General features: G+C 37.8%; 1 protein-coding gene across 1 annotated transcript in view; it reads right to left on the reverse strand.

Annotated features, from left to right (window-relative positions):
* The window catches only part of LOC139728602 (ryanodine receptor 2-like), a 326,287-nt gene that overhangs the window by 178,415 nt on the left and 120,996 nt on the right, over nucleotides 1-26,876 (reverse strand). The window contains exons 11-31 of the mRNA XM_071639541.1: nucleotides 20,617-20,714; nucleotides 18,276-18,395; nucleotides 17,107-17,151; nucleotides 16,215-16,336; nucleotides 15,354-15,478; nucleotides 14,748-14,812; nucleotides 13,813-13,948; nucleotides 13,001-13,102; nucleotides 11,937-12,055; nucleotides 10,873-11,006; nucleotides 9,853-10,091; nucleotides 9,263-9,455; nucleotides 8,539-8,749; nucleotides 7,418-7,522; nucleotides 5,220-5,323; nucleotides 4,668-4,751; nucleotides 4,088-4,247; nucleotides 2,964-3,129; nucleotides 2,332-2,416; nucleotides 1,754-1,874; nucleotides 391-487 (exon numbers count right to left, since the gene is read on the reverse strand). Coding sequence (XP_071495642.1) covers nucleotides 391-487; nucleotides 1,754-1,874; nucleotides 2,332-2,416; nucleotides 2,964-3,129; nucleotides 4,088-4,247; nucleotides 4,668-4,751; nucleotides 5,220-5,323; nucleotides 7,418-7,522; nucleotides 8,539-8,749; nucleotides 9,263-9,455; nucleotides 9,853-10,091; nucleotides 10,873-11,006; nucleotides 11,937-12,055; nucleotides 13,001-13,102; nucleotides 13,813-13,948; nucleotides 14,748-14,812; nucleotides 15,354-15,478; nucleotides 16,215-16,336; nucleotides 17,107-17,151; nucleotides 18,276-18,395; nucleotides 20,617-20,714 — 2,631 coding nt within the window. The remainder of the gene's footprint in view (nucleotides 1-390; nucleotides 488-1,753; nucleotides 1,875-2,331; nucleotides 2,417-2,963; nucleotides 3,130-4,087; nucleotides 4,248-4,667; nucleotides 4,752-5,219; nucleotides 5,324-7,417; nucleotides 7,523-8,538; nucleotides 8,750-9,262; nucleotides 9,456-9,852; nucleotides 10,092-10,872; nucleotides 11,007-11,936; nucleotides 12,056-13,000; nucleotides 13,103-13,812; nucleotides 13,949-14,747; nucleotides 14,813-15,353; nucleotides 15,479-16,214; nucleotides 16,337-17,106; nucleotides 17,152-18,275; nucleotides 18,396-20,616; nucleotides 20,715-26,876) is intronic.

The raw sequence follows: 26,876 nt of genomic DNA on the forward strand, positions 1-26,876 counted from the left end.
GCTGATGTCATAGATTTGCTTCAAAAGTGATAAACCTCACCATGCACAGCAACACCTTGTAAAGCTTGATTTGAATAGGGTCAATATAAACAAAATACATCATGTTCTCTGTGACAAAATATGTTTTTCCTGACACAAGTGATGGCAAACAAAAATGGTTAAAACAGTGTGCAAAATTATTGTCTTACCTCATCACAAACTACACATTCATATCCATGAATGTCCAAGAATTCTGGCTAGATGAGTGTGCAAGTTTGGCTGCTCCCCTGCCTGTCTCAGGCCACAGCCAATAGCTGTGAGTTGGCGGGTCAGGAGAGGGCAGGGGATCTACAAAATATAACATTCTCAAAAAATAATCACAGAAAAATCAAAGAAAGACCAGTGACTCACTGACTGTCTTGTCCTCCAGATTCAGCATACAGCCAATGACATCCATTTCACTCCACGTCTTGCCAAACGTCTCCGATCCCCGGTGCCACTTCCTTGCCTGTGAATGGCATAGAGCGAGGGAAAAGGGGAATGCTGCTTGAAATCACAAGGATCACACGAGGGCCCCGTTTTATCAAAAGATAAAATCAATTTTAAATTTCCTTACTACACAGGCTGCTATAGACTTACAGTTGAAATCAACTACATTTGTATATAATTAATCTTAACTGTTTATAAAACAGGGCCCAGGATGAAAACATGAAGACTGGACTACAAGAAAAGGGGTGTGTCGGTTCCCCCGTCAGTGATATGTGACATTTTATTACCCAGAGTCATAACACAGGTTTGTTTGATTCAATTACAAAAATATAGAGTAAAACACATAAGAATTCACAATTATCAAATCTTTACTTTAAAGGACAAGTTCACCCTCATAAACATAAGGATTGAGAGAATGTAGCAATATTAGGAGAACACGTCATTGAAAGTTTGAGGAAAATCGGACAACCCGTTCAAAAGTTATGAATTTTTGAAGTTTTTGTGTAGTAACCGCTGGATGAGAAGACTACTGCAGTGTATGAATAACTTAGATGTCACATGCGTACAACAATATAAGGAAAATATAAAGAGAATTTCACAAAATTCCATATTTTGAAAAAAGTACATATTCCCTTGACTCGTTACCGACATATGTTAGGGGTAATATTATTCCCCCTGCTTTTAGAAAGAGACAAGTCAAGTGCTCTTTTATTATGCGAAAAAAAGTGAAAATATGTTGAATTTTCTTTACATTTTCTTTATCCTGTTGTACGCATATGACTCACAAGCTGTAGTAGTCTCCTCATCCAGCGGTTCCAACACAAAAATTTTGAAAATTCATAACTTTTGCATCGATTGTCCAATTTTCCTCAAACTTTCACTGATGTGTTCTACTAATATTGTTGCATTTTCTCAATCCTTATGTTTATGAAGGTGAACTTGTCCTTTAAAGGATTTCCTTCTTAAAACCTCAGTTACAATCGTGTCATCATGTGCATTCTGATTAAAATTTACCATAGATTGTGTATTGCCAGGACTAAAAGATGATAAGGTAGGTTTTGTTAGCATCATCACCAAAATAATCTAACAAGTTATTTCTTAGTCATATCTTTGACAGTAGATCTTAAAAAACTCATACATTTCTACAATCATAATGTGAAAATGTTATATAATTCAAATGAGCAGTACCCAGTGCATTTTAGCTAGGAAATGACATTTGAAGTATGAATCTTAGACATTATGACATAGCTCTGTAAGGATGGGGGAAATTCCTGCACTTTCATACCAGAAAGCCATCAAAGACAAAGGAGTTGCCATCTGTGCCAATTTCTGTGCCTGGTTGAATGGAGGGGTTGGACCACCCCACCCTCATGTAGCCTGATGTCACAGCCTCAAACTCAAAGTACCTAAAAAAAAAATCAAACAAAATAATATTACATACTGAATAAAAAGTCACATGTACAATGTGTACAGACACAAACTGAGTTCAAACACAGGTGTATGACAGTGCCACGCATGCAGCTAATTTGTATATTACACTAATGCCTGGAGCTCCTACGTCTACTATTCAAGTAAATACACCTACAAAAGCATACATCTACAAGATGACCTCCCATAATTCAAAGCAACAATAAGTGATTCAAATACATTTACTTTACACATGACACAGGACCACATGGTTGGCAAGTGACAAACATTCAACTTAGAAGTCTTAAAAGTTTCAACTAAAATACAACTAAAAATAAGATATTACTATGTAATAAAGCTGTGGAAAACTGACATGGCAATCATTATAGGTTTATCCACACACATTTTGGAGCTGGAGACCTGTCCATTTCTAATATGTGGGAAGAATGTACTTACCACTTTCCAGATGTCACTACGTAGCTTTTCTCGGCACGGAATGTCCTGGAGTACTGCTTCTTGTCAGAAATCTCTCTGGCAAGACCTACAGATGTCATAGTGTATAGAAGAGAGAGAGAGAGAGATGGACTATATGATACAAGTTTACACCTTCAACAACCACTCTGGAGAATTTGGGGTATATTCAGAGTGTGACTTACAACAAACTCAAATCCTGCTTTCAGTAAGTCTAAACACTGACTTGAGTTTCAGCTCAATGCAGTCGAAGCATACATAAGTGACCTGCACACAGTTACAGCACAAATTGTGTAGACTCATGAATACTTTCAATACAAAGTTGATATGCCCCACAGACAGAACAAATTTGGACTGAAGCATAGAAAAATAGGAAACAGGTTGATGGAAATATGACCAAATTCAAACAGGCCAATCCGCTCTACTTCGGGAAAATTTCATGCCGTAAAAATATCTTACTTTACAGTAATTTGTTTGCTGGCTTTCACATCCTTATCTTATTCAAATCAATTCCTCTCTGGGGTAAAATCTGCATGAAATTTGTAATAGAATGACAAATATGAATACAACTATTGGGAAGGTAGGCAAGAGCAAAAGGGGAAGAGGGACCTACATACCTCTGAAACTAGTATCCTGCCCCTCGTGAGTGGGTGGTTCCAGGGAGTAGCCAAAGCCCAGGATGGTACGGACGGTCTCACTGGCCGTGTCCCTGTTCAGCTTCTTGGCCTGGTCATTCAGCTGACTGTAGGGGACCAGCTGGGGGTTGCGTTTGTAAGCCGTCTCCTGCAAAGCCAAATGTCGTAATGGTCCAAATTTTGCATTGTACGAGGTGAAAGTATATTTTAGAATACTAACCGGCTTAATGTGATATTCAAAGACATTTCATATCCAGTTTGAAATTCTACTTCTTGACTCCATCTTATTTGTCTATACTCTGCATGTTCTACGATTAGACATACACTGTATATTTCATATGTAATCATTATTTTTTTCCAAAACTTTAAAAAGCTGCACATATTGTATTTTTTGGGGTGTTGAAAGGTCTCCAGTAAGCAGGGTTGTGCGTTTTCCTTCATACTCTGTAACTGAAAGTACCAATTAATGAAATGACTGCCATTTGTGCTTTTCTTATTTGATCACTTCATGGAAGACTTGAATGTTGACAATTTTGGATCGGTATGAGCAACAACAATCTAAAAACAATTGTAAAAAATGATGTGTTTTTTTCTTAGCAGCAAATTACTCTATAATTGTAATTATTGAGCAGTGATGACTTCGATGGGATGGGGAACTGCTCTAGTTCTCAAATTTTTGCTGAAATTTTTGTATGCAATGATGATGCACAACAAAAGGGAAAGGTGAGATGACAAGACATGGCCCCTCTAAAAATTACCATTAGTAATTGCGACTGGCATCGCTGTTCCAAGAAAGCATGCAGACCTTGAAAACTGGAAAACTTTCTTTCTGGTCCAATGTGTAACCCATTGAGGACGAGTCCCGAGTATACTTGGGCAGGTGTCCATGGGAAATGCGTGTTGTAGCAAAATTAGTCCGTCCTCAACGGGTTAATAGTGAAAGTGTTACTGTTCTGTATGTTTGACTTAAATCATCTTAACCAGTTCCCCTTGATATGTTATATGGCAGCTCTTGCTATTCACTTTTATAGGTTATCCTAGTTTCCTATCACAAGCCTACCAGAGCAGCATCTTGACCGGTCAAAAAAAAATGACCCTTGACCCACCTCCGACAGTCCATATGTCCATCCCTGGGCTATTCTGTCCTTGGCCCAGACGTTATGGGCATTCTCCGCCAGTAGCTCAATCAGCTTCTCCATCTTGGGGTTGATGTGGATGTTGGAGAGGTTGTACGGGGCCGGCTTGTACCCATTGGACATCAGATAGCTGAAACATGGAGAAAGGATTTAAGTGATGACTACACAAAGCTGTCATGAGCAGCCTTTGTTTGACAGTTTGACCTAAAGCGTGAATACCTCACTTTGAGTGGGCTAACACTGTCTTCAGTGAAATTGAGTACAAAAACCATATTCAAAAGGCAACTTACAGCATCATCAAAATGCCCATACACTTCACTAGAACTGATCACAACATGCTAAATGGGCTGTACACGAAATGATTTGAGGAAACAGTGTGACCACATGTTAGTCTCAAATACACAAGGGTGCTACTGCATTTCACCTTTTACTAAAATGCCAAATGAAACAGTGGAATAACCATCATACATTTATGACCCAAAAATAATTCTCTGTAATTCCTAATAATTTCCTCCTGGAAAAAATGTCCACAGCCCAGGGTTTCACTTACTTCATTGGAAGGCGAAGCCTCTTGAGAGTTGACTTGGACGTCTCCTCATCAATGCTGATGTGGTAACCAAGAGCTATCAGCGTCCTGGTCAAAGTGGAAGAAAAAGTTTGAATAGTTGGTAACGCTGATCTCATTGTCCCCAAAGAGATGATCACCAAGTCTTCACATGGCTACTATACACACTCATGATGATGATGCATACAACAACACTGCACTGGTCTACCACTCAATATCCTCCTTGTGATACAGCAGCAAGTTTAGCCACTGGCAATGAAAAAACAAAGACTCACTGAAGCATTAAAAAGAAATCAACATTTGCTGCAACAAACTTATATGAAAACAGGCAAATCTATGTGAAAGGTACCAAAAGCAGTGCATTTGGGATAAAACAGTATGAAGAAATTAATGCTACCCTGATCTGCTTAATGGTAGTTACGTCTGTGTACAGTGCTTGGACATAAACTTTAAAAATGTGACCCATATAGGATGCCTCTCTTGCTATCACACTATACCACACTCTCAGTCAATCCGTCCCCCCAGTGTCTCGGTTACCTGAGAGTCTCATATGCCATGGTGATGTCAAAGTTCTTCTCCTGCTCAGACAGATTTGAGAAGAATATCAGGCTGTCATGCACCTTCTTGCTGTCATCCCGAACCTGGAGCATTTGCAGGACAAATGTTGAGTATTTGTGAGCATAAAACAGTTCTAGCAAGAGACCAGGGGGGTGTTTCATCAACGTTTGTCAGCGCTGACAATTTCAGCAAAATCCTTGGTTTTGATTGGCTGAGATGCTCTGGTCACTGACTGTTACTATGGTGATTCAAGTTATCAGTGCTGACAAACGTTAATGAAACACCCCCCAGATTGAAGGTATTCAGTATTTTCCATACACAGTGGTGTTAAAAAAAAACACACAAAAAACTAGAAATGTCGCTTTGGCGGCTGGTATGCCTCCGCCATAATGCATAATTTTCCCAATAGGTCTAGATAGTACATGTGGACAATGTGTGATTACATTTTCACAAAATTGGCAAAATATTGAAATGACAAGTTTGTCACAAATGTGTTGAATGTTCACCTTCCTTGACCTAGGTTTAATTGGATGAATAGGAGAGCATGTATCTAGGGATTTAAGGACTTTAACTTGACTTTGACCCATTCATACATTTAGGCATTGAGTAATTTTCAAGGTACAGGTGCGGAGAAAAAGTGCAATTTCTGAATTGAATAGTAAATTGTTACCATTTTCATCTGGCCCTTGACCCTAAAATTCATAAGATAATCACTTTCAGGTAGAACATGCATAATATGTACTAAGTTCCAAGATAACTTGAGCCACTTCCGAGATATGGAGGAAAAAGTTAGTTCAGCACTTTCACTTGATCTTTGACCTTTTGACCTTTGAGGCAAAAAAAGAAGAAAAAAAAAACTTTCCAGAGAATTTCTATTAGGTTACACATGCATACACCAAGTGTAAAAAAAAAGTACCCCTGCTGGCATTGCATAAATATGAGGGAAATAGTAAAATTTTGAAGTGTTGCACTTGACCTTTGACCCCTGACCTTTGACCCCATGAACCCTACATTCTCTAGATAATCACTTCCAGTCAGTACATGTATATACTATGTTCCATGAAGATACCTTGAACAATTTTCCAAGGTACGGAGAAAAAAAAGAAGTTTTAATATTTTTACTTGACCTTTTGACCTTTGACCTTTGACCTCATGACCCAAACTTTCACCAGATAATCTTAATTGGGTAATACATGTATACACTAAGTTTCAAGAAAATATCTTCAGGCATTCAATATATATGGTGGAAATAGTGAAATTTTATGTATTTGACCCTGACCTTTTGACCTTTGAACTTTGACCTCATGACCCAAACTTTCACCAGATAACTTAATTGGGTAATACATGTATACACTAAGTTTCAAGAAAATATCTTCAGGCATTCAATAGATATGGTGGAAATAGTGAAATTTTATGTATTTGACCTTGACCTTTTGACCTTTGACCTAGAGCATGTGCACCCAAAAGTTGATAGGCACAACTTCACCCCCTAATACACATACATGCCAAGTTTCATTAGGATACCTCAACAGGTTTTGATAGTTACCTTGTCCACAAAATTCATTACGGACGGAAGGACGGACGGACGGACAACCCGAAAACATAATGCCTCCGGCACCACTTCGTGGCGGAGCCATAAAAACCCACCAACATTTTGTACACAGTTCATAAGCATGGTGATATCTGTTTATAGATCTCTGGGTAGTGACAATATAATTCTCAAAACATTTCTATTCACTTTTTATATCCATTTGAAAATCATCATACAGTTCAGTCCGCAAAGTTTGGCAATTTCCTAAACAGAGGCACCACAATGAAAAATTGTGTCTATGTGCGTTACCTTGGTGTGCTGACAACACCTTATGCCACAGGAAAAGGAAACAAACAGTCAAAGGCACTCATAGGTGTCAATTAAGTTGTAGCATTGTACTGTAAAACGAGGAATGTTTGCGCGCATTTTGATTTCGCATATTTCCCGAGAGCTAAGATTCACTAACTTAAAACGCATGAGAAAGTCCTTGTCTAAGCTGTATGCATTGAATGCCAGTGGCAATTCACATAAATTTCACACCTTGAAAAAAGGCCTTCAGTTGCATTTCACGAAAATTTCATGCCACGAATATATCTTGCTTCAAAGAATCTTAGAGGTGGTCTTATGAAAAAGTTATAATGCTTACGGGTCCCCAAGTCCAGCCAGCTTCAATCTTGTTCATACACCAGAGCTCATGGATGTTCTCTGCCAGCTTATCTCTCAGCATCTCGATGTATCCAGGGAGACTCACCTGTGGACGGTATGAGATGATGGTTTCCTAAACTCATTTTACATATCATCATGTGAGACAGCTATGAATATCTAAATCCTATTAACCCGGCAAGGATGAGCTGATTTTGCTATTTCACACATTTTCCATAGATATCTGTCCAAGAACTAGGAACTAGACTTCAACAGGTTAAAGGTGATTGCTCTGGTTCAAAGTAATGAGTTGTCTGAAAGTAGAAATTGAGCTTTACCATTTATATCTAATGTTTGCAGGCACCTATCACTTTTTACCAAAAAATTTTTACCTCTAATCAACACAGTGATGAATGATCTGTATCACAGAATGGTTTGCATCATCTGTGAAAACTATGCAACAGAAAGAAAAAGTTTAACATTCAATAATGAAGATGCATATAGAAAGAAAAACAAATCATGTAAAGCAAGACAACTGCAACCTTCAGATATAACAGGATTGAAGTGAGACCTTTTCTTTACTAGTCTTCTAGATATGTGTACATAACTTTTTTTCTTCTTCTTCTTGAGGGTAATCTGCCTCTTTCCATCCTGAACATTATTACATATACCTTTTTTTTTTTTTTTGAGCACTTGAACACTTCACTAGGATTTCATCCTGCTCTTTACAACAAAAGTGAAGTGTATCTTATTATTATTTTTTTTTAGTATGCACAGGGTAAGACTCTCCTAGACACAGGACCAACAGCTTTAAAGTCTCATCCGAAAGACTTGGCAAAGAAGATGAAGTGCCTCGCCAAAAAGCCCTACTGCCATGAGGACGCAAACCTCATTATACTTGCATGGAAGCCTGTGGTCCTATCTACATGGACTTAACAGCTTAGCCATGACAGCTCCAACACAGCACACCTACATGTACATTTGTATACTTCATATCTTGGCATTATGTCCCCACACAACTCCCCTTCTAACCTCCCAATCTAACCCATTCCCCTCCATGAGCACACATGGCTAGTGACTAAAAGCGCAGGAAAAAGAAGAAGGCAAGTGGGTAGTGGTACTGACATTGCTGGTGTCGACTGGAGCCGGAATAAAGGCAGAGTGGTCCTGGGAGGAGGTGGGACCCTGGATCAGGCCCTCCGTGACGTCCCCGAAGGCAAAGCAGGGCTCTATCCTGAGCCTCTCCTTGGGCAGCAGGCTCTCACAGACGGCTGCAAAGCCCTTGGGTGGGGTGTACTTGAAACGGCCATGCTTGCCACCCAGGATGAAACGAACACTGATAAAAAAAAGAATGAAAAAAAAAAACCAAGAGAGAACTCTAATGATGGTCATTGCTAACATTCAGAGCACACAAACTCTGTATGCTAAGTCTAGGGATATATACAGGATGATATAGCTTCACAGTCACATGAAACCAAGAAGGCCAAACGGCAGGTCAGTGAATGGAGACACAGCAAGGGTCATACATCAATGTACATTGTTATTAGTATTACTGCTGCATAGATAAAGTATTTTCTCTTCTTCTTACTGCACCTTTGTCTTTCAATTGCTTATAAACATGAATTCCCTTACTTAAGATACACATATCAAAACGGGTATGATCACTATAAATGTATTCTCTTACACACAAAACTGAACAAAACCTGAAATTTGAGCAAGTTCATATACAGCAGTAAATTGCATTACAAATTTTCTGGTACATTGTGCTACATGTATCATAGAATATGACATAGGTTCACTGAGTCACTATCTACTGAGTCTCTGAAAGGTCTGAAGGTGAGTCACTGACCCAATTCTTGCCGAGAGACTGACGACAGGAAAGAACATGCCGTCCAGGTTGATTCCTTCAAAGGACGCCTTGATGGGATTCCCATTGACATGATAGAGGATGCGAGGGATGCTGAGATCAAAGCACACGCCCACAATGTCACCTTTGGACAGTAGGCGGTTGCCTGACCACGGCGCTGCCTTGCTAACTCCACCTACGATGGAGATGATTATAAGAAAATGGACAACAACAAAAAATAATTAGAGTCATACAGTGATCCCCGCTTTATTGAGAGGGGCAGAGAGACACAAACTTTTCTCCTTTTGAGGAGTACTCCAGCTCGAGTAGTGGCTGGTATTGACCCACTCAAACTGCCCCACACGAAACACAGTACATGGGCACTACACTAAATCAAGCTCAGTTATCATACCAAGCAAAATAAGGTAATTAATGTAGCATGCTGAGGATTAAAGAAAAGAGAATATTGATTACACAGTAGATCAGATTGCCATTATCTATAGGGTATACTTACACTAATGTTCTCTTCAACACAAACAAAGCAACAACAAAAAAAAGACAAAAAGACAAAAAGTTTGTAGATATCAACTCACCAGTCCACAGGTTCATCCCATCAAATCCAAAGGAGTAGAGGTCGTCTCCCACTCCGCTGTTCCCCCATCCCTCCCCTCCCCTCAGGTAGGTGCGGAAGCCTGCCGAGGAGGCCCACCCTACTCTGAAGTGGACGGGGCGGGAGGTGCCTGCCTCTTGCCGGTCGATGGCCACTTCAAAATACCACTTCTTGTAGACGGTGCTGCCACGGTCCACACAGATACTGACGTTGGGTCGCATGCTGCAGAGGAGAAGTAAATGACAGTGATATTATGACCTGGGTCAAAGCAGTGGAAAGTCTACTCTTCTTCATGAGAATGTGCAACAAGAAATGGGACAGTGGGTACTGGTGTATGTTGAGTATACTGAGTAGATTACATGCTGCACTTATCTTTTTTTTTTTTCTATTTGTTCTTTTTTTTGCACCACAAGAAGACAAATGTGATGAAAATAAAGTTGATTGTACAGATACAAGGACTCCTATACCTATCACAAACATATAGACTATGATGGGACTCATATGCCTATGTCACATTCACAACCTAACAAAAATGTATACATTTACATAAAATTGTTGCGGGAATATATGCAGGTATGGGATCTGTTGGACATCAAACCTTACCTCCATGAAAACAATTGCCAACTGTGATCACTGTCAAAGAGTGACACACTACCTGTCACTAGTGCACTAAGATGTCGTCATTGTTTTCATCTCTGTGGGTTTTTACAAAATGGTAATCACAACTTACCAGCTACCAAAAAGAAAGACAAAGACACAGAAGACACACTCACATACAAACAAACACAAAAATATAAAGCATATACACTGCTTCATTTTTCTCACATTTCTAATCCAATTTTTTTTTTTTTTTTTGGTGACACAAAGAATTCATATTCACAATGAAGCAAATACACAGAGTCATACAAAAGAAACACAGTAAGAGCAGAATGCATTCCACTCAAAACACTTGACATACACGAATACACATGAATACAGACAGACACACATAGACTGTACATACCAGAGTACTTCATCTACGACAGCTGTTTGCAGTAGGAGATCTCTAGAGGGCAGCAGATTGTCACAAATCAGGTTCTGATTGGATCGGACAGCCACGCCATTTCCAACACACAATGAGCACAGGACATCAAGCACCTGGGAGGAACAAGTGAAGGTTTGATAGAGAAATAAGGAGAGAAGAAGGAAGACATGAGGGAGAGAGAGACAGCAAAAGTGAGTCAGTGAGTGAAGTGGGGAGATGGGGAAGATATAGGAGAGACACAGGGAGAGACAGATGGGAAGAAAAAGAAAGAATAATCAATAGAGATGAGATTAAAAACAAAGAAACACACATAATAACATGAGATCTTTTATGAGAAATTCCTCCCAATGTATACTAGAGCCATCCTATTAGATTATTCATTGCAACCAAAAGTAGAATCACACAGTTCCATATTATCATCATTAGACGTAAACCTATGTTTTTTTCTATGTAGTTCAAATATGAACTGTAATTTATTGGACATTGGGAATCACTCTTACCCTAACACTGAAAAACAACACATACTTGTACATACACCTTACAAGCAAACTAGCATAGACTGTTATATCACAGAGCTTTTTATTGTGCAAGTTATATCTTTACCATGTCAAACATTCATATCATAAATGTTCTTAAATTGATGGAAATATACATTAATATCATACTTGCAATATCAGTCAACTTTCAGCATAACACACAGCACATAAGACATGTACCATGCAAAACTTCTAAATAAACATTCCTCTTTGTTTGTGTCATCAAACAGATAGAAAAATAGTCTACTGTAAAATGAGGAATGTTCACGTGCATTTTAATTTCGCGAGAGCCAAGATTCGCGAAACAAAACTGCACGCAAAAATTCTTGTCTACACAATATGCATTGAATGTTTACTAGGCAAGTCGCGAAAATTTCATGCCGCGAAAATATCTTGTTTTACAGTATATAAGATTAGTGTGTTGAATTGAAATCCAACCAATAAAGCATTGAATTCCTGCATCCTATGAATGAGGGAAAGTTTGTTTTGAGAAGGAGAAGTCTGCACCTTTGGATCTCGGCCATGTTTCTCCAGCTGTGATATCATGGACTTGATGTGATTCTCCTTGATGATGTTCAGTGCCTCAGGGCTTCCCAGCAGCACACAGTGTAGAACCTCCAGCACACCTGGGATGGGACACAAACGTGAGAGTACGTATGGCATTACCAGACCTCCCAACCTTTCTGACTGACAAAAAGGGGTGATTTAGCTCAAAAGTTGGAAATAAAAAGCAGTTTCTATTGGAGTGTGTAGTAAAAATCATCAAGCAAAGCAGGAGACTCTTATCAAAACAAGAGCTGGAAATGGTCAAAATTCTGATTATTTCCTCCAAAGTCAGGAAGGTTGGGAGGCCTGCATTACTGTAAAAGCGGATATTTTTGCAAGACTAATTTTTCGCGCTTGGCCGGGTAAGAAGAGTTTCGCGTGTTTTTAATTCCGCGGAATCAAGACATTAACCACTGGAACATGTGGCACACAAAAATATTCGCGTGCTTTTATTTTCGCGCTAGCTTCTGGTTGCGCGAAATGCGCGAACATTTCAACACCGCAAAAATTTCCACTTTTACAGTACATCAAACCTGAATGAACGGCTCACATCCCATTCCTGTTACAAACACTTATAAACTGTTGTTTATAAACTTTTTTTCTAACTCACATACATGTAACCTGATCATTATAGGAATATTCATCATGAAAATGAGATAACTAAATGTCCTGAAGGAACTTGTTCATCAAGATACTATCATAATGCTGATTTGCAGGTTGCTATTCAATTGGGGGGATTTCTGAACACTATGCACAAATTGCTTTATTTCTTTAATTCTCTGCATTACATGACAATCTACACAATATAATCCAGCTACTTATATGTAGGTGCTCAAATTCAGCAATATTTCCAGAGCAAAAATGCCTAGTGCTCATCAGGAATAAGCTTTAAGAGGAAAGATATTCATAAAGCCTGCAGACACTGACAAGGGTCTGGTCCCTGGAGTGAAACATGCAGTCCATCTCTGATACCACCTGACACTGTTTACCGCTCATTCCAGCCACCAGTGGGGGTATTGGCTTACCTCTAGAAGCCTGCTGGCTCTCCAGTCTGTTGATCAGCCAGTCCAGTCTGACTGACTGGGCAAATAAGGCACAGTTGTTGTGGTTATGCCTGATCATGGCAGCTGCAGAGATGAAAAAAAAAAGAAGAAAGAAATTGAGGAACAAAGATGATTAATCACCATGAATTCAAAACAATTTTTTTTTCTTTAGCATACCATTTACTTCATTATTCAACTGTGCAAATGCAGAATTCCTTCTTAAAGAAATCCAATTTTACTGGATTCAATTCCCAGCGTTTATTGAGGAAAAGACAAGGAGGACAATACTGTAATAAAATTTGCCGACTACCAGCATTCTAGTTTTAATAAAAGTTACATATGGGTTAACAAGATTTGGCCAAAACATCATTCTCATGCTAACTGTTATTTTCACACTGCTCTGAAGAATATCCCAGGGGTTGAACTGTCAATACAATATCTAATCAAAGATGACAAATCTAGCCCTTGACTGGATCCCTTAACCAAATCTAACCCAAAATCTACATACCTCTGTTACAAGCAAACTTTGTCATGAAAACTCGCCTATTGCCAAAGGTCCTAATCTTGTAGATAATGATTTGGAGTTGCTATCAGAGCAACACTAAGCATCAGTTTAAAATAAAGATGTAGTTTGGAATAAATTCCTGCCTCTAACCATTGTAGGATCAAAGGAATACTATTTTCCCCACTTCGTGTTGTGTTGATGATAATAAGTGAAGAGGGGAGAGGGACAATTTCTCTGAGTAGACCTGTACTACTATACAGTCACGTATCTATCCGTCATTGCCACTTACCCAACAGCTTGTAGAGGAAGGTTACAATGTCCTGCCAGAGGTCCCCTGCATCCTCCCCAACTATTGCAGCAAAGTCCCGCCCACTCTTGAAAATGCTCAGCTTGTCAATGGTTTCCAGCACCAGTTTGACCATGCCCTGTCAATCAATCAATTAATCAATCAGTCAGTCAGTCAGTAAGTCAATTTATCAATCAATTAATATCAAACACCTACTGATTGTAAGATGCTAAGCTCATCAATGGTTTTCAGTACCAAATTACCATGTCCAATCAATCAATCAATCAATCAATCAATCAATCAATCAATCAATCAATCAATCAATCAATCAATCAATCAATCAATCAATCAATCAATCAGTCCCCGTCCGTCCGTCCGTCCGTCCGTCCATCCATCCATCCATCCATCCATCCATCCATCCATCCATCCATCCATCCATCCATCAATCAATCAACCAACAACCAATCAATAAATCAATCAATATTCTAAGCTTATCAAAGGTTTTTATTACCAGTTGACTATGCCCCATCAATTCATCAATCAATTCATCAATCAATCGATAATTTATTCTAGCAGGTGCTGACTTCATCAATGGCTCCCAGCACCAATCTGACGATGTTCTGTCAATCAATCAACTGATCCCTGAGATCATCAATCAACTCATCTAGCTAGCAAACATGCAATCTAGTACTCCTGATTAAAATTTATATTTTTGAGGAGCATGAATATCTTCATTAAGAGAAGCAGGCAAATCAATCCACAATTTCATTCGACAGTATTTAACACTGATGTTTCTATAATAATGAAGAATAAGTCAAGTTGATTGCAGATTTAACACTCCCATATGGTATTGTGAAGAGGAGAGCAATTGATTATACAATACACCAACACAGGGCTGCCATTATAGTGAGCTTTTACAGTATACCAACAGGTCTTACCTCTTCATGAAACAGATCCTGTCGATTTCTTAAGGCTTTCAATTTTTTCTGTTTCTCTTCATGATCTGGGAGGCAGATAGAGAACATAAAATGGGATTAGGGACAGACAGACAAACAGGAAAGGAGAGAGAGAGATATGGACAGACAGACAGACAGAAAGGAAAAGGCAATCAGTGAAGAATACAATTCTTTCTCTAAAACATTCATAAATGATGCTTACAGGTAATACACTGAATAATAGATGCAATCAAACATACATTGTCTGCTGCAACTGTACTTTTATTGAATAGTGGCAACATGTGCATTATTCCCTGATCTTTATTATTCCAATGGCTAGAATATATGCTGTATGAAAAATATCCCCCTCCCCCCCAAAAAAAAACAAAAGAAGAAGATAGAAATGACAAAGTGAAAGAGAGAGAGAAAAAAAAATCTTCTATCATCTGATGCTTAAATCAGAAAGAAAAATTGGAAATAGAATGTGAAGGAGAAAAGAATGGCGTAACTTTGAAATGGATGCTCTCTATGAAATGGATGCTCTCTATAATAGATGCTGTGAATCAATATCGAATCTTGGCCTTCCAGCTTTGAAAAAATTGTGTCTACCTTCGTCTTCTTCTGGCTCAGCAAAATAGTCGATGAGGTCCTGCAGTAGATCAACCACGGAGCCCAGGTCAAAGTTCCGCCAGGCCTGCTGGTCATCCTCCTCGGACCGCAGAGAGTCCAGCGCCCTGCCAGACATCAAATGGACACATAATCTTTGGTGATGTCCACCAAACAGGAAACATTTGTGAGATTAGTAGTGCCTGGTATAACATCTATACTTCTGAGATGAACATGTATATGCTATGGAATAACTCTTGGTGTGTCCTTACAAACGATGATACATTTGTCTAATAATAATACACTGTAATGATAATACATTACATTTGTAATGTGCTTAATACAGTGTTTCTAGGCACAAAAATTATCAAACAGAGGAACTCTTGGAGCTTGACATCTTTGTGACCAATATTCTCACATCAGCTATGCAACAGATGGAATTTAAACAATATAAAATAGAAGAATGTTATTTTCTAAGTAGTCTGCAATAGAATTCAGAGTCTGTCACTTACGGAAACATATCTAACTACTGTAACCTTCATTGTGCTCATAAGTTTGGTCCTTTCATATATTTTTTTAATGTATTTTTGTTCAGTCTTCCCCAGTTCTGACAACATAAATTAAACACCTTGTTTTTTGTAGCATGTATAGTGTTCAATCACACTGTTCTGCAGAAAAACAAAACTGTTAGTTGATGCAGATTTCTCCACGTTGAAACAGATATATAACAAAATGAACAGTGGTAAAAAAATGACAACAAAAGTCTGGAGAGAAAATAGCCAAACATGGAAGACTTTGTGGTAATGAGGTTGTCCATGTAGACAATAAGTACACTATCCATTGGGCCTAGAGAGATTAACTCACTCAATGAACTGGTTGAAGAGAGAAGTACTCTTCCTGATGATGCCTGCTGAACGTGACTCCTCTGCCCTCGCTCTCACCACGGAGAAACCATCATCCATGTGACCTTCTGGAAGCATCACAACCTGTCCAATGTGAAGGGGGTAGGATTGTCACGTTTGACTTCAAAATTTACCTTATGCTGATTACCACATGCCAGTAAGAATACATTATCAAGGCAGCTAACCTTTAAAACAAACAAACAAACAAATACACAAGTAAACTCATGCACAGTACAAAAAAATACATAACAACTTTTACATAATTAAAAAAGAAAATACTCTGGTCTGAAAGATAAGCAAATTGCAAACACTTCTCATACTAAATAAGATTTTAGATAAAATATAGTTTGAAATGAATATCTTTCTTTTTTCACTTTTGAAATCCAACTAGTAATAATCATCTTAAAACTTATCAGTTGGCAACTCAGCAATATGGAACCTAAAACCAGCCAGTACAGGAAGGAAATGAACAAATGGAACTACCATACCAATGCAGCAGCACAATACTACTAGCTGGGTTAGCACTGAAGAATGTAGCAAGGCCTGATAATGGCATTAGACACAATAATGCTTACTTTATCTCAGTTTCAACAAATGTTTAGAGCAGTAGTTAAAATTTCCTATCAATATCTTGGAAAGTCACAGATTGTCCCAAAGTGAAATTTGTGTCCTATACATAACTTTAACTATCAGGCAGAGATATCTTTGTATTATGATGATTATGATTTATATCTTGTTATTATCATAAATAGTTTGTACACACCACAACAAATGTTCATTCATGAATGATGACATATTTGCACACTGGTTAATGATAAATACTAGCATAATATGTATTTAAGAATCCATCTCACCTTTCTTTCTGCCGATCTTCCTCCTCCCACTACACTCTCTACCACCTGTGGAAAAATTATCCCCCCAAAAAAGAACCATTATTGTGACTGATTTCATATCACTACATACACATTGTGCTTAAATGTATATCAGGTAATGTCAAGTTTGGTGCTAGGGCTGGTGCTGGCATGATCTCCCGAACAACAGCTTTAAGTTGAGCTAGCACAGACACTAGCACTAACACTGACACTAGCACTAGCACTAGCACCATTATTGGCTTCAAACAATTGGGCAACTGCACAGTGACAATATTGTATGATTGCACACACATGTTACAAATGTGGAAAAGACATCTACATCGCTTCATACATCCATGTCTATTATGGCTCGCTACTGCAGCCCCTTATGAACTTCTCTCTATATCTATCATCGATCAATCTATCTTTAAATATTCTCTCTCGCTATACACGTCGCCATCTTCCTCTCTCTTGACATGACAGAATGTAACTGGAGCTGTGACAGTTACATCACAACAGAATGCAACTCCACTCAGCACTCATTTCCTGCAAACACAACCATAGAAACAGATCTGCAGTTTTTTCATTAGAGCTACAACTGTATTTAGCATATCTCACATGGAAGGAGGTTTGGATACACTCAGAGATCATCTACGCATAACATCAACGTCATCATTATTATCATCATCATCATTATCATCATCATCATCACCATCATCACCACCATCACCATCATCACCATCATTTTCATTACCATAACCATCTTCATTATCATTATCATCATTGCTATTGTCACTGAAATATCATCATCATTGTCACTGTCATCAGTATAATCATTGTCATCAACATCATCATCATGATTTATTTCCAGCAATTTTAGCAACACGGTGGATAGCCCTTTCAGCACGGCTGATTTTCAAAGGGGTCCACTTGACGTACATATCAAAATTCATATAAAACAACAACGACGATAAATACACATTAAACACTTGTACACCATGGGTATGAAATCTTTGTAAAAAAAAGTGACTGGAATTGATAAATGGTTGAATTAATTCCTTCAGCAAAATAATTACAAGTCACTGTGTGCATCACTGTTATCAGTATAATCCTTGTCGTAATCATCATCATCATCATCATCATCATCACAATGGCAATCATCCTAGGCAGACCTGGTAAGATAGCCAGTGACCACTCTTCATGTGTTGGATAAGCACGGTGGAATCGCCATACTTGATGTCTGCATTACCCATCCCGTGGTCCTGCTTGCTGTCGTAGGTCGCCAGATCCTCCTGGCAAAACACCAACAAAACATATTGGCAAAGTAAGGCTTCGTGGATCTCTGGCTGCTTTTTACAAGTTTCCAACAACTGTTATTGTGTCTGAGACAGAGACTTCCAACAGTATACAATATATTTGCTTTTCTTGCATAACAAATATTATGTAATACATGTATTATACAATAAGTACGGCAACTTTAAGCAATGATTCCCCCATGTGACTTACACATCAGCAAACAGAGGTTGTATCGTTTCAGTGAGGTTAATCCATATTGAATGGACAGAATTGCCAAATCAGCATCTAAGAAAAGTAAACTGTGCAAACAAAAGTCTAAAAAGGCTTAAAATGTAATTTCAACTTAGGTTACATTTTTATTTTATTTTTTTATTCATTTATTTATTTATTTTTTATTTATTTTATTTTTTTTTGGGGGGGGGTCTTGAAAGAAGGATCATAACAGTAGATGGACTTGGTATGAACATATAGGACTTATCCATAAAGTAAAGATATCCTAAAATGTCCCTCATCAAAATGGTGAAGCGACAAAAAAAAAGAAGAAAAAAAGAAGAAATCAATTACATTACAGCTTCGAAGAGAGTTTGAGTTTCAAGTTGAGTTATGTTGTGTTCTTGTTTTCTTTTGCCATATCTATTCACTTCAGCCTGAGGCAGTTTTTTCAGTGAGACCATGAAAAACTGAAAACAAAATGGAGCATTTTGCAAATAGCAGCAAAACAGAATTGCATGAGAGCTCATGTATCCACTTGAGACACTATAAGACCGGCATCCTTATTACACTATCTCTGGAAATGTAAATGGAGAGGAAAGCAGTATTGGCGAAATGTAGTCGTGAGTATCTATGGCACACATCGCAAGGCTGAATTAATTCCTTCAGATTACAAGTCTCCATGTGCATCATAGTAGTGACAGTAATTACATTAATACGGATGTTGATGTAGTTTGATATTCTACCTCCTCACAGTCCGTCCTTTTTAAATGTGAAAACAAGCAAAAAAACAAACAAACAATTTTCCTTCCGAATTCAGAAACCATTGGCTGTGAACTACAGTCTTTCATACACAAAAGTCAATACACAACTCAGTTAGCGAATAAGATTACACTTCATTGGTACAAATTGCCCTTCATTGATTTTAATTTTGAGGAAACCTGCCAATGACAAGTGGCCAGCTTTACTGAATGTCACGCAACATTCAATTACTGGGAAAAGTAATTGAAAAAATTCTCTTGCAGGGCACAATATAACACAGTTAATTCTGGTTAATTTTGTTTGACATTGTTTCTGACACACACATTCTCAACATCAGCTAAAGAGCTGAAGTGAACTCCAATACATTGGTACATTGTATACTATAACCCTATGCGGTAACAATGCATCCATGCCAACCAAGCCTACTAAAGAAGCAAATGCACAATAATTGGACTGCAAGACCTCTAGTACAGAGTCACAAGAAACTCACTATAATCAAGCTTGCAGAAAGTGCAGGACACACATGACAAAGCTGTACGTTATTTCCTAGTTTGTCTTTGAATTTGTCAAGCTTGAAAATCTGAATTTATTTTTGTTTCCATTAAATCTGTTGACAAAGAGCACATCAAGACCATGTGATGTGTGCAAACAGACATGTGTATGTGTATGACACGACATGATGCATTTAAGCGAGTTTTTTAAATTACTATCCATACTTGTCATTGCATGTGGCTGTCATGTATCCCTGTAATAAGGTAGCGCGTACAATTTCACAAAACAAGAAATTGAAGACAACTTTTTTTACCTGCCAAAATTGATTTTTCATGTAATCCCCTTTACCCTATTAACAATAATGATGATACATGAAACTATCAACAAGCATTACGGTATGAACCCATTAACATGAATAAACAAGTAACTTTTACTATTCCAGACGCATCTCATCAAAGTAAAATGGGTTAATAAAAGTAATTACATGTACAAGTATCATCAATACAGTCATAATCACCAAAAAGGAGATGATATCAATTAAGTAACACTTATCAACCAGTCAAGAATATCCAATGTGCTCTGATGTGAATATATCTGATGATTCATTCTAATGCACAACCACATACCAAATTTGTATGCTAGCCACCTCTTGATACAGTGCTCAGGCAACTAGGCAAATGAAATACATACTGCATCAAAATCACTACTCATAAACTTCACAGAATTAGGAAAAAAAGAATGTTTTTGACCTACCCTGGACTGTTGGAAGGAGAAGATGGTGTCATCGAGGATAGCCTTCTTCCTGGGGACAATGCACACATGACCATTATCTCGTACTGCCAGATATTTCCCTTTAAAGAGGAATGAAAAAAAGAGATAGTGGATAGAAATATACTATTAATATCAACCCTTTGGTAGCTTAGGTTCCTGATGATGAACTAGCAGACAAGGCCAGGTTAATATAGACAGGGGCCGACAGACATGGAGGAAAAGTGTGATAAAGGGACAACAAGATGAAACTGTATGTCTACATAAGTGTCCTCATCGCCAGATTATTCTGACAAAGTCACAGACACAAAAGCACAGAACCTTGCAAAATATGGTAATTTGGCTATGAGTAGGAAACTTGATATTTGTCAAAAGAACCAACACACTGACATATCGATCACCTTCCACAGAAATTTCAAAGTCTGATATACTTTACAATATCATCATTTTCAGCTTTTCTAGAGCATGCTGCAAAGGTATCTTGATTTGACCTTAATGGTTTGCATGCTATGTCCTGCATCCTTGATGGCAATTAGATTCTAGATTTTCCTAGGAACTTGATTTCTTATCAGTATGTTTGTGCCACAGACATAAGATTGAGTGTGAAAACCTTATTTTACCAAGCCATAAATCTCTCTTTCCTCCTCTCCTCAATTTTTGCTTTCCCTTCCCTATCTCTCCTCTTGTATTCTCACCAGCTCTAATAAAAAAAAAAGAAAAAAGATGGTAATTTTTGCAGACATGTTTAGAATCAACACTGGATGTTAACACACTCGGATGTATAGCTTCACCATACATATGCCCTTGCCATCTTGCCCCTCCCCCATCCCTTTTCAGCTCCCCCCCCCCCCCCCCCCCCCGTCTCTTGACAACTTTGCTTGCATGGCAGGGGCAGTCAACTGAAGCTGTTGGCTACGACACAGTGTGGCGTTACATCAATCAATACATTCCTACTGCGACCAGAGTTGCCCCTTAAGGGTGTCCCCAGCTTACGCCCGGCCGCTCTCCCCATGTGGATATTGGGGGAGCTACTGGGAAAAACGGGCCTCTGGTGCCCACTCTTTCTCAAGGAGTGCGGCACTTGTAAAATGGCACAGAGGGGATAAAAAATGATGTGCAAGAACTGACACAGGACTTGCAAACGATGGAAGGAAAATGCAAGAAAGCAACTTTGTGTGTTTTTGACAAGTGGCAATCCAAGGTGTAGAACATATTTAAATTGAACTACTAGTACCATAGAATGACACTGGTAATATATAAAGGGGGAAAATACTTTTACTTCCTCCAAGATCTGGATTGCAATGTTAAATTACACTCAGAACAACACAAACAACCAGCATCAAAATCTATATCCAAATGATTATGAGATTTCATACACATCATCATTTTGTAAGAGCTAGAACTGACTATGTTAAAAACTTTGTTTATTTCTTAGTTCTATTTAAAACATATATCCTGCAGTTATTATACTATCTTGTATTCAAGATCACCTTTTAAAATGTCTTTTCTACCTTTAGGGTTTGCTAATTTAGTAAAATGACATGGTTATTGGGCTAACTTTACCTTTTTATCATTTCCTTTCACTTCGAAATGTTGCATTGCAAAGCCCTGACAGAATTATGAGTGAGAGTTACAATTTTCATCCCCAAAATTGTCCAAACAGGCAGTAAAAGGCACTATGGTCCTTCCAAGTGATATAATGTCAGAGTCATTCTTGTATATAATGTCTGTGTGTTTGTGTGTCTGTGCGTGTGTGTCTGTGTACCTGTCTTATTTGATCTGTTCCCAGTGGTAAGGCCATATAGATCTCAACCTATCAATTACTGAGATTTGGGAGGAATTATGTGGAAAAGTAAATTTGATATTTTCCAATCTCCCAGAGATTACCTGCCCGCAAACCTCGTTGGGCCCTGTGCAGGGTTGCAGATACGTGAGTATATATATATATATTTTTTTCTGTTTTTCCTACGTGAAGACATTTCACTTGATCATGGGGATTCATGAGAGAGAACTGATATCTTGCAGGACATAATCTCAAGACATCACTGGGAAACAGAACAACCTTCACATGCAGCAATTTTAAGCAAAAGTACTACCATCTTCTTTTTTTCAGTCTTCAAGGGAAATGCATTATGGTGATAAGCACAATCAGGGTATGCAATCATGACTTTCTCACTTTAAAAAATTGTAACTTCTAAAAGAATGCCCCAACTGACTTAAAAATTCACATGCAGCATGCTAAGACATTAGTAATCACATGTGGTAAGACAATAGCTAATTTCTTCTCATTTACTGTTAATTATTAAAGGTTAATTACCAAAAAGTCCCCAAAAACCCACGTAATGCGTCAAAAAAAGCGTTTTACAACTTACGTAAAATCAAGATTTGAGGTCCATATTTTAAGTCTACCCCTATGTGTGTGGTATCAAATTAATGGATTTTTTCCTGGCATTGCTTGCATGCAATAAAAAACAGTGGTTCTTTCAGCTGGAGAAAGTTATAAGGTCTGAAGTCCCATCCTGGTAGGAGTGTAATGCTAGCTTATTTTTGTGACATTGTGACCTTTTAACCCATGCTATACAGCTATACATGGAGAAACAGCTGATTTTTCTGCTTTTCCTGAAAGTACTGAAGACACACTACAATATGGTGCACTGTTTGCCAATAAATGTTCAGCCAGTTTTGAGTTTTGAGCCATTTTCAAATGCTGAGTAAAATAAGTGCAGCCGTTTTTCAGTATTTTCAGTGAGGTATATCCTAATTTGACTACTTTAAAGACTCTTTTCCCCTTATTGAATATCCTTGTTTTTTTAACCATGAATTGTACATATGTAGAAATCTATTGTGTGAAAATTTTAGCAAATTTGAGCAATAGGAACTTATTTTTTTATATTTTTACAAATTGCTGAGCATAAATAAGTGCGATACACGCCCATGTTATACTGCATGAAGGTCATATGATAAGTGTTCAGTGTTCAATTTCAATGCTTGTTCAATTTCTAAAGATATCATAAGCAAAAACATAGTATTTTGGCTTAATATGTCATTGTTTGACTGTCACAGCTTGGATATCAACTCAAGTCATCATAAATCTCACATTCATTCTTCTATCTGTGTTTACAAATATGAGAATTGATCTAAACACTGTGCGCACATTCAAGGTCAAACTGTACAGATAATTTTTTGATGAAAAATATAATATCTTCCAAAGTACCAGCCCTAATTTCATAAAAATTTGTAATAATGGCCACTATATGTCTGTTACCTATTCCTGAAAGTTTCGCCTCTTCACTCTTTGGCAAAAGTGAAATATAATAAAATATGTAAGAGTGGTTTTATTTGAATTCAAAATAATGCCTACTAAATTGATCATCCATTTCGAGAAGTGAAAATATGAAATTCATTCATATTTTGTGATATGTCATGGCTATGTGCTGGTAATGAATGAAAGAGATATTTATCAGGAATATCTAACAGCATTATCAGATGAAAAAAACATTCTCCTTTTCTTAAATGAATTTTTCCAATATATTAGTCATTTCAATGTAATTCGACACCCCTAATTTAAATGCTAATTTATGCGCAGTTTAATGCAAAATTTTGACTCGTTCTTTACATGAAATGAAAATTTGAACACTCAGCTACAACAAACAACAAAAAAAGCATTTTCACCAAGTTTTTTCATTTTTGCCCTGTTACACAATTGCATACCCTGATTGTGCTATTGACCTTATTATATTTATAAACCTAATAAAAACAAAACAAACTTGAAGAGATCCTAAAAGTAAAGTTTTTTTTTTTGCACATGTGAAAAATTTTAAGCAAAATAATGACACAAGTCTCATTATTTTTTTTTATAAAACTCATGAATCCAAAATAAACAATGAAAATTTTCTTTAATTCTTATAGAAATATCCTTCTTGGCAGCAGAGTGTTTATTTTTTTGTTACCTAGGATATACAAGTACTTCATCTGACATTAGCTAGACTGCACTGCAGGCTAAACACATGACCTTTAAAAAAATGCATAAAATAATAAGAGTATATGAGAAAGAATGAATTAGACATTAGGTTAAAATGATGATAAAATCAACAAGCTTGTAGTAAGGAGTACACAACAGGAGTTACTGCAAGCTGTAGAAGATCTGTCAAGGGATTTTGCATTACATTCCCTCGTAAAAAAGAAAAGAAAAAGACAACTAGAAATGTCGCTATGGTGACTGGTATGCCTCCGCCATAATGCTGACTCTCCAAATAGGTCTACAGTACATCTTGATAATGTGTGATGACAGTTTAACATAATTGGCAAAATATCAAAATGACATGTCTGTCACAAATGTGTTGAATGTTCCCTTTCCTTGAACTAGGTTTAATCAGATGAATGGCTATATTTTGTAAGAGGGCATGTATTTGGGTATTGAGGATTTTTACTTGACTTTTGGCCCTTTTATAAGTTTTATATGCATTGAGTAATTTTCAAGGTATGGAGAAAAAGTGTAATTTCAGTATTAAATAGTAAATTGCTAGCATTCTAACCTGGCCTTTGACCATTGACCTTTGACCCTAAAATTCCAAGAGAATCACTGTCAGGCAGAACATGCATAAATATGTACTAAGTTTCGTGATGATACCTTGAGCCACTTCCTAGATATGGACAAAGAAGTGAAATTTAGCACTTTTACTTATTGACCTTATTGGCAAAAACTTCCCAGAGAATCTATTGTGTAATACATGTAGGCCTACACCCTAAGTTGTCCTGCAGGGATTGCAAGAATATGAGGGAGAAAGTGAAATTCTGGGGAGTTGACCTTGACCTTTGTCCCCTGACCTTTGATCCCATGACCCCAAAATACCCTAGATAATCACTGCCAGTCAGTATATGCATATGTACTAAGTGTCATGAAGCTACCTTGAACCATTTCCGAGATAAGGAGGAGAAAAAAAATGAAGTTTTAACATGTTTACTTGACCTTTGAACTTTGATCTCACGACCCAAAACTCTGTCTAGAGAATCTTTATTTGGTATTACACGTAAACACTGAGTTTCAAGAAAATACCTTAAGGCATTGCATAGATATGGGAGAAAATAATGGAATTTGAGCATTTGACCTTGACCTATGACCTTTGACCTTGAGCATGTGTGCCCAAAAGTTCATAGGCACACCTTCACCAACTCACACATGCACAAGCCAAGTTTCATTGGGATACCTCAAATGGTGTTTAGTTATGCTGGCAGAGGAATAAAAAACACCATTACAAATGGTTTGTAAGAAGCTAATCTTTTCACATCAGCAGTAGATATTTCAAAGCCTGGTAGAAAGCAAGCATAGGCAAATTTAAAGTACCACCATGATGTACAGACCTAACATAAAGACAGTATCTTTGCATTCACACCCTTTAAATTGTTCTATAAAGTCTACATCCCCACTTAATTTCATTTCACAAAAGCATGGCACTCTAATACCTTCTTTATCCTACAAGAGAGAGAACTATTCCTCTAAACTTTAAAAAGAAAAGAGCTACCAACTCATAAATCATTGATACAGCTGCAGTTATGTGTACCTTTCCCCCTCAGGGTGCACTCTGAAACAAATTTGGTCCTCGGGGATATCACACAATGAGTACCTTTGTGATCACATCAAAGGAGCCCTGCATTTTTCAAAAAAACTGTCTGCAGATTTGACAGGTTGAGAACAAGGCTGCAAGCCAGTCCCATGGCAACTTCTTTTGTGCATTCAGATAACAGCACAGACAAGAAGAGAGATGAATACCTATGACATTCAACTCACTACTCTTCACAAGTCAATTCTAATCTTCCCCCTAAACTAAGGCGGTAAACACTGACCCGTGCAGAAATCAAATAGACAAGATTCATGCCGATGACAATGCGCGGCAACTGCTGCTGGTGGTGACAACATTTGTCAGATTTTATTCCGCTTAAATACGTGCAGGGGAAGAGTATGTTGTATGGGTTATCAGACCGTGAATAGAGGAGAGAGTATGATTGATATGTCATCATCGTCATTACGTAAATGAAAAGCAAACTCCCCCGCCTGCCAAGGCTGCTCGTCGTCACAATCAGCGCAGACTAAATATGTCTGATGCAGCCCGACTCACTGCGTCACTAGTCTTCTACAAGGAGGTCCCTCATTAAAGACTAAGTAGACTATAATGACAGCATTTGTCTCGGACTGGTGGAAAGGTTGGATTTAAGGGCCTGGTTTAATTTCAATTAAAGAATAATTA

This window comes from Diadema antillarum, unplaced genomic scaffold (assembly GCF_040938485.1).
Source record: "Diadema antillarum isolate AM-2024a unplaced genomic scaffold, OU_Dant_1.0 seq00000187_RagTag, whole genome shotgun sequence".
Classification (NCBI taxonomy): domain Eukaryota; kingdom Metazoa; phylum Echinodermata; class Echinoidea; order Diadematoida; family Diadematidae; genus Diadema; species Diadema antillarum.